The following is a 9,129-nucleotide window of genomic DNA, read 5'->3' as shown; positions in this document are numbered from 1 at the left end:
TAGTTCCAAGGACTGTTACTGGGCGAAAGAGGGATGAAACTAGGGTCGTTTCGAGCTCTAGCTTCATCATAGATAAGCTTTAGGAGGACAACAAATGGGGGAAATGCTACACGAGGACTCTCTCCCCAACCACTTCACAAGCAGGTCAAACTATTCTGCTGCAGTTAAGTCCAGACCTTCAATAACATTGGAAAATGATGACGCCCAGTAGTTCGCCACTTTATCATCAAACTTTGTTAGACCTGTGGTGATAAACTGGCTCCTGGCGAAGAACTTAGCTTGGTCAGCTGTAGCAGAAGGGTTGCCATGGCCACCTTGACTGTTGGCCAATCTGTTGCTCTGTTAACGTTAGGGATATGCTGATAACTGTGTTTCATTCTACTATCTCTCTGCCCTACATCAATGCTGGAAGATGACAGGTCATGGTGAAATGTAAATGTTCTGGCTTGCATTTGTCTATGAGGATATGGTGAACCACTTCTGAACTGCTCTTGTGAGGAGGGGCTGATATCTTCCTCTTGTTCTACCACAGAGCACAGAAGACGTGCGTAACCTGCAGCGCCGGACATGTGCTCCCCTACTAAAGCAAAAGTGAAATTTAGCTCAAGACTAAGCTGCATTTTCGCTCTACGTGCAGTATTAGACTGAAGAATATAAAGTAGATTAATTTATTTCTTAGGAAATGGCATATTTAGGCCATGTCAAATGTAGCTGGGTAAGTCGCTGTGCGGGAAGCTGATGTCCCCATTCTTAATACTGTCTACAAATCTGTGATTGATTGTTTCTCAGCACACCACCAGAACTATTTGAATCACTGAAATGATCAGAGATATGGGTAGCGATTCAGACGTCTGGAACAAGGCTATTCTTTTGAATATCCCATCGTGGGTGAGAGGTGGGGCATGCCCTGTGCAGGTCACTGGTCCATAACAGTTCTAAATGTGAGTTAATTGCAAACACATTTTTTTTGCCTTGCTTTATTTGCACAACTTTGATCCCTGGACTGTTTGTGCATACTGTATTTTTTTCAAACCAACAAGCAAACATTCGCTGTAGCTAGTTAGCAACATACACACTGGACCATGTGTAACAATTTGCTTCTGTTAGTTTCCTCCTTTTCTTCTTATCTCTGTGCGTTTATGAATTAAAGTCATAAACCTACATATATGAGCAGACTTCTGAGGCTGAAACATTTTCAACTTATGTAGTTGAATCTGCACCTCAATCTTCACAGCCCAGGGTGAATTTGTGTCTGTTTGCATTTTTGCATTGACTATCTGCAATTGTGCAGCCCCAAAAATTCCCATTTAGTCTGACCATGCCTTAACACTCAAAGAGAGACAAAAACTTTCACACACACAGACACATGACACACGGATACTGCAAATTAACAAGATTCAGGATCCAGCCAGGAGCTGTTTTTTAAATTCTGTTTGGCTTCAGTTTTAAATTTAATTGAATCAGGAGCATGTTTAATTCAGATGGAGGGAGAACGGTAGGAAAGGTAGGATGGACCCCGGCAGTTGAAGCTCTGTGCTGACTTTAAGTCAAACTAACACAGTGTATTTCAGAGATTAGGGACTCCACTGCTGATCCACAGGCATGTTGAGGACAAAGAGGGGGATTTTGTCTCTTGAAGAATGAATGTGGAATCAAATTGGGTTATGGTGAGAAGGGGGTTGAAATAAAATATAATTCACTGCTTTTTTGACTTTTCCTGTTATTGGGAATAGTTGGCTTAAGAATGAATCGATTTGCCAGATACAAGAAACTAACCTTGAACAAAGCTTTGACCACAGCCCCAACTAGTGGTCGGTCTTGCTATGTTGTCCTGAAAACTCTAAGAGGATCTGTTGTTGGTAACAGAGTTTAGAAAGTTTTTTTTTCTGTGGTTGTAACATGACCCTTGCTGGGCCGTTAATAAGTTCTAAAACAGTTTCCAGAAAAATGTTAATTGGGCTTGAATGAAAATAAAGTTAAATAAATTCAGTTGGTTCTTTCTCTCCAGCCAGTTGCCTCACTTCCAACTTGTGCCTACTCCCTCAGTTTCTGCTGTTTTCCCCTACAGCCTAACTAAGCACATGAGACCTACACCCATGTCGACTCAAACAGGTGGGTTTTAAATGCAGCATTCAGAGAGCAAACTGAAGCTGAGAGCAAAAAGAATTAAAGGTTCACTGTTTCCACTTCACTTCTGTTTGTTCCCATTACAGAGAGTGTTACTGCTGTTTACCGCACCTGACTCACACACATGGGGGGCGGCTGTGGCTTGGTGGTAGAGCGTGTCGTCTACCAATTGGAAGGTTGGTGGTTCAACCCACATGTCAAAGTGTCCTTGGGCAAGACAAATTGCTCCTGAGGGCTGTACCTTCGGTGTGTGTGACTGAGTTAGCCGTTTGCACCTGCCATCAGTGTATGAATGGGGTGAATGTGATATGTAGTGTGAAGCGCTTTGATTGGTCAGAAGACTAGAAAGGCACTATACAAATACAGTCCATTTACCATTTTACACACACACACTGCCCCTTAGCAGTATAATGCTACACATGGCCATATGGAACAACTGTAAATAGGCTTCAGATCAATAACAAATATCGTTCCGAACAGTTGTGTCAGCATGTGTAAGAGGCCTTTTACGCTACAGGAACTTTGTACAATCCGTAACTTAACGTGTAGCCATTGTCACAGGTTCTGCTTTCGTTTCCACTCTACTCCCCCTGCTTTGGGGGTGAGTTCCTGAGCCTGGATGCTGGCACTGCTCAGAAGGTGGTACTCAGTTTCCAGGTACTGTCAAGGGGGGATGGAAGGTAACAGTTTGTTTGCAACACAGCAAACATGGCAATTAATAAACAAGGACTTGTGTTTAGCTAAGTACTTCAAGAAGTGTGTTTCAATATAACCTACCATTCTGTTTCAGAATATCCGACATTTGTGTTTTGCTGCCTTGTTAATAAGCATTTGTCTGTTTAAACTGTAGATTGTGAGCACAGTTTTCCCAGTAACGTTCAGGTAGCGTAGGAATTTTCATCTTTTATTGTTTCCCGAAGTGAGCTATTTTAGCAGGACAGCATAATCAAAGGCTACATCACTATATTTTATTTTCTCTTGAAGAAAAAAAAAGCTGTGAAATTATTGCACTGCATCCCGCAGTCTGTTCCATGTTCCACTGTTTCCATAGTGGAAAAAAGCTATAAGTCTCTACCAACAATGACAGAAACAGAACTACTGTAGCTCAATCAGTTTGCTATGTCTGTAGGTCAGTAAAGCCCTCTGACCTCTGGGAGGGGCCTCAGGTCTTTAGAACAGGGACCTCTGGCCAAGGTCAAGACTGAAAGCTAAAGATGATTGTGCATTTGCTGTCATTGCTCCTCAACTTGGAAACAGCAGCCTCCTGCAAAATCTGAGAGAAGCCAAGACATTGCATTTTGAAAAGTTCTATATAAAAAGTTTGTTTGCTTGCTTGCATGGGCAAGAAATTCAGCTAATTTAAGAAGCAGTCAGAATATAGCAGTCAAAGTACACAGTTTGGTATGCATCTTGTGACTACTACTGACCAATACCTGTAGTCAGAGAACTACATGATCATTTTTCAAAAGCCTGAGGAGAAAATGATATGGTTGTTACATATTTAACACATTGCCTCACTTTTCTCTAAATCCTGCTGCTGTTGAGCTCTTGGCTACAGAACAGTGATTTCACCGTTTCCTCTTCTTTACTTATTCATTTTTAATAATGATGTTTAAACTCCATCCTGATGTTGTTGCTTGCTTGTTTTAGCTCATTTGCTTGAAAAACTCAGCTGCAGGCTGCTCTGTGTGCACACTGTAGCCGACACTTGTTGTAGTGCATTCATGTGCTGTGGGAATCTTCACTTCCAAGACATGACTATTGGCTGATGAAGTTTACATCAAATTTAAATTAAACTGTAATTGCTGGGAACTGTCCCCTTCACATACTCAGACACACAGCAGGAAGAAGGACGCTGCTGTTGATGTCAATAGTGATTACAGCAGCAGGGTAAAACTCCTGAGCTGCCGACAGACTGAACCTGAAGCTCTCTGCGGGCCTTCGTCACCTTTAACTGCCGACCTGCTGCCCATAATGCAACCTGACAGGGACGAGCAGCCAAGGAGAGGAGGACAAAGCTTCATGATACACTTACCTTTGTTTAGTCGCTACCACTTACTATTCTCCTCTGCTAACAGAATAAGAAGTGAAAGGGTCCATGTTCAGACAGTCAGCCCAAATTTGTTTGATTTGCACTTCAGGTATTTTATTATATATCCAAAAACCTGTCCCTGTTCTTAACGGGGCAACAAAGAAAATGTTACAATTATTACCCAAACTGGTGTTTTTCCAGTTTGAGTTACTGTTTCAAATGTGCTTAAAGTCATAGGGTCTTTTAAAATCAAAAGGGCTCAGCCTCTGGGGAGCTTGAATGACCTCAGAAAATGTCATGGCAATCTGCCAGTCAGATTATAATTATGTGCATGCACAGTTGACATTTTGGCCTGACAGTAGTGCAAGAGGAGAGCATGAATGTGCTCTTTAAATCCTATGACTATATGTCCACTCTGTTTTACTTTTTTCAATATAAAAGATGGCAAAATTTGTCCAGAGGGTGGTGCTCCAGGAAAGGTCATGGGGTCTTTCAAATCAAAAGGGCTCATCATTTGGGGGACATGAATATCCACAGAAAATATATTCTATCTGACAGGCAGTTGTTGAGATGTAATGCTCATGATTGAAGTCTTGGATGGAGTTGCGTGTACTAACTTTTCTATTCTATTATTCTACAATCCACACAGGTAAGAAAAATGCTCTGTACGTTAACTGTAACTGGTCCAGGACAAAAGATTTCATTAAAAATATGAGAGTAAGAAAAAATATGAGAGTTTAATGCCAGCTTGGGTTTGGTAACTGGTTACTCAGGACCAACAGCCAGCTCTACATTTTTTAGATTAGGATCGCATCTAATGCATCAAATTTACTACAGTAAGTCAATGTAAACTGAAACCATGTCCAACCTAAGTTGAAAAAAAGATACTCAAGTATATTTTCTGAAAGTATACTAAGTAATAGAAGTAATAAGTATACTTTTTTGTATTGAGTAGTATAGTTAAGGAACCTACCAAGAATAATAATGTCACACCGTGCAGTATTCATTATAGATGTGTGTGTTTACTCTTTTTATTGACAGTTTCATAGCGATAATGTTAGTCACCACAAAAGAAGGTAATAGTAGACATATGAGACTTTTTGAAGTTTTATTTTCTTTGTGTCAATATAGCACAGATCGCATTCTTCAGATTGAAAATTAATTGTACAACGATTGCTATGTTGGAATGAAACATTCACAATAATAACATACAAAGCATAAAATATAGAGTAATATTTACAATCAGGGAGGTACACTGACTTCCTTTAGCCTTACTTACAGAAGTAAAAGAAAATGTTGATTTTTATTGCTTTTCACATTTCTTTGCTCTGATGTACTTAAAATACAAATGCACACAGTTTTTCTATGCCATGTGGGGTTATAAACAACATTTTTAGTTTAGATGATATGGCTTAACTTGATGTTTATTTACAACTTGTGTAATCATCTGTTATTGCTCCTCTTGGCCTCAACATGTAAAATGTTACCATAACTGATAAAAATGATGGACACAACTATGAAAAAAAAAAAACAGGTTGTAAAAAACAACAACAAAACAAACTTTTTGTGTGCACATTCATCCAAAGGAAAGACTATACTATAATGCCCTACTGGCTGGTTAAGGTCAAAATTTTCAGTAAAAGTTTCATGCTGGGATTTGGTGACTGGTTCTCCAAGACCAACTGCCAACTCTACATTTTTAGATTAAGACCACACCTAATGCATCAAATGTGCTGCTTTGCATGAGACAGGGTAAACTCAAGCCATGTCCACACACTGATACACATACTGTGAGTCCTTAAAAAGTCTGAAGCCCATATTGAAATGCCTAAACAATAGAAAGGGATTAAATCTATTCTTATTAGTTCACTTTTAAAAGTAGTTCAGCACTGGGAAAATTTCACAACAACAAAAGAAGAAACAATAGGAAAATATGTACATGACCACTCACATATCACACATCATCATCCATATCATCTTCCTTTCTAACTGCACTGTTTTGCACTTACAAAGACAGGAATTTGTAGTATCTTTAGTGGGTGTCCATGTATAGTGTTGAAGTATGGAAACAGCCTCTCAGTAAAGGTGTGTGTAAAGGTGTGTATGTGTGTGTTAGTATCAGGATCAGAAAATGACAGCTTTCTTCTGTTCCAATCCAGATGAACTCTGATCCTCTGGAACTTCTTCTTTACTGGGAGAACTGTAGAGTCATCTGGATCGGAGTCTGCTGTGTACTCACCATCACAGAACACAATTCTGAACAATCTAGACAGTTTGTCTACGTTACTCACTACAGACTCCGCTAACACTCCCAGTGCCCAGACCGTACTGTTTCCAACCTCAACATCCCAGCTGTGAGTCCCTGAGTTAAAGCCCTCAGAGCCCAAGATGGAGATGAATGAATCAAACCTCTCTGGGTTTTCAGGAAGCTTCTGTCTCTGTCCATGTCTCACACTGGTCAGATCTTCAGACAGGATAAGTTCTGGATGAGCAGAGTTTGGATCCAGAATCACAGGAGTGTAGGAGACCATCTTCTTCATCTTGTTCCAGATGTTGAAGGTCAGGTTGCCCAGGTGTTTGGCCACGTCTATCAGAGCTCCTGAGACCAGCGCTGGATCATCCAGCAGGAGGCGCTGCTGGACTCTTTCCACTGCAGCCTTGTAGTTCTGCAGGAATGAGACGTCTTCAGCTCTCAGCTGCTCCTCTGTGGCTCTGATTGTGTCTGAAAGAGCTGCTATCTCACTGTTCAGAGCATCAATCTTCTCATTCATTAATTTACTTTTTTGCTTTTCTTCCTGCCTCAGAGCAGCGATCCTGGCCTCCTCTTCCTCTTGAAGAAACTGGTGAAGCTTCTTAAACTGCTCCTTAATCTCCCTCTCTGTGTTTCGGGCCTGGACCTTAATGTGTTCTGCTGTTTGATCACAGTTTCCTTTAACTTGTTTAAAGACGCTCAGTTTCTCCCATAAAGGCTTCAGGGAGATTTGGAGCTCCTCTCTGTGATCCTGTGCAGCTTCACCGATGGGTCTGAATCTGTGGTTGCTGTGTGTTTTTGAATCTCGACAGACGAGACACACTGGCTGCTGATGGTCCAGACAGAAGAGTTTGAGTCTCTCAGAGTGCAGACTGCAGAGAGCCTCAGACTCTGCTGAAGCTCTCTGATCTCTCTCCAGTAAGAAGGCCTCACACAGGTTCTTTAATGCCAAGTTACGAGGTGGTTCACTCAGTAAAGATCTTGCTTTACAAACTGGACACTGCTTTATTTGTTTCTCTCTCCACCATCTCTTCAGACAGTCTTCACAGAAGCTGTGGCTGCATGACAGGACAACAGGATCTTTGAAGATGTCCTGACAGACAGGACAGGACAGGTCCTCCTCTGATATGGAAGCCATTTTCTCTCTGAGTGAAGATGAGAAACACAGTGGGTACAGATAAAACTTTTGTCAGTTCACTCCCTCCACTTCAGAACTATCTGAAAGTAGTTTTGATTTTAGGCTTCTTTTTTTTTAATCTCTCATCCACTTTTCCAGTGTTCAAGTACTCACTGTATTCCCAGTGATTCTTCCTGTAGCTCTTTTCCCCCAGTAGACGTCCTGGCTTTGCTGTGAATCTAATCGTTTCTCAGTGTCTGTGTCTCTTCTCAGTGGAAGAACAACAATCTGCATGTCTCGGTTTGTCTCAGGTGAGGTGAGTAAGGGAAGGGGTGGAGCCTTGCTTTGTCCTGCCCTTTTGTTACAATGTTCAGTTTCTCCTAGTTTTCACTGGGTGTTATAGACTGATAGAAGGGCCATTGGCCCAATCGGCTTACAGATTTTGTTTGATTTAAATATTAAAAGGAAGAGATGTATAGATGATGTTTCATGGCTTCATGTTAAAGCCTGCCAAATGTAAGGCAGGTCTCATGATACAGCTTTAGAGTACCTTTAGTTTAACTTAGAAATTATACTAGAATTCACTTAATAAATGTCCACTCTTTCTATATGTTATGAAAATAATTTGGCAGATTTTTTAGTTTTCTTGTCCATCACAGTGAACATAACACGTCCCATCAATTTTATCAAAGCTATATTATTGCTGTGAGTTAATGCAGACTCTTCACATCAATTTGTGCTTTAACTTAATTACCATGAAACAATACTGGAACCCAGAAGAACATTTTTTTGGTTAATTTTAAAACTAAAATCAATAAAGTGAAAAAAGTAATAAGAATAAATCACAATGGAGCTAAATATGTAAAGTTTGTCCTAAGGGTAGTGCTTTAGTAAACATTATGGGATTATTAAAATCAAAAGAGTTCATCATCTGAGAAGCGTGAATGTACTGAGTAATTGTCATGGCAATTGGCCAGTTTGATCATAATTATGTGTGTGAACGGTTGACATTTTGGCCTGACAGTGGTGCAAGAGGACGGGTCATTAAGGGTCCACAATAGAAAAGGTTAATCTTCTAGGGAGCATGAATGTGCTCCATAAATCCTATGGCTAATTGTCCACTCTATTGTCATTTTTATATCAAAGATGGCAAAATTTGTGCAGAAGGTGGTGCCTGAGGAAAGTTCATGGGGTCTTTCAAATCAAAAGGGCTCATCATTTGGGGGACATGAATATCCACAGAAAATGTATTCAATCTGACAGGCAGTTGTTGAGATGTCATGCTCATGATTGCAGTCTTGGATGGAGTTGCATGTACTGACTTTTCTATTCTATTATTCGACAATCCACACAGGTAATAAAAATGCTCTGCACGTCAACTGTACATTGTCCAGGACAACGAGTTCAGTAAAAATTTGAGAGTGAGAAAAAATATGAGAGTTTAATGCCAGCTTGGGTTTGGTAACTGGTTACTCAGGACCAACAGCCAGCTCTACATTTTTTAGATTAGGATCGCATCTAATGCATCTATGATGCAATGTAAACTGAAACCATGTCCACACAACCTAAGTTGGAAAAAATACTAAGTAATAGAAATAATAA

General features: G+C 40.4%; 1 protein-coding gene across 1 annotated transcript; it reads right to left on the bottom strand.

Annotated features, from left to right (window-relative positions):
- Window positions 1–5,972: 5,972 nt before the first annotated feature.
- On the bottom strand, window positions 5,973–7,842 carry LOC122882469 (E3 ubiquitin-protein ligase TRIM35-like). Its single transcript, XM_044209869.1, has 2 exons — window positions 7,702–7,842; window positions 5,973–7,555 (listed from the first exon to the last, which is right to left on the bottom strand). The coding sequence occupies exon 2, from the start codon at window positions 7,546–7,548 to the stop codon at window positions 6,145–6,147; it is 1,404 nt and encodes a 467-aa protein (XP_044065804.1). The 5' UTR covers window positions 7,549–7,555; window positions 7,702–7,842; the 3' UTR covers window positions 5,973–6,144.
- Between the last annotated feature and the right edge of the window lie 1,287 nt (window positions 7,843–9,129).

Source organism: Siniperca chuatsi, linkage group LG2 (genome assembly GCF_020085105.1).
Source record: "Siniperca chuatsi isolate FFG_IHB_CAS linkage group LG2, ASM2008510v1, whole genome shotgun sequence".
Lineage (NCBI taxonomy): Eukaryota > Metazoa > Chordata > Actinopteri > Centrarchiformes > Sinipercidae > Siniperca > Siniperca chuatsi.
Note: the sequence above shows the minus strand (reverse complement) of the source record. Positions and strands in the feature narration are given on the sequence as shown.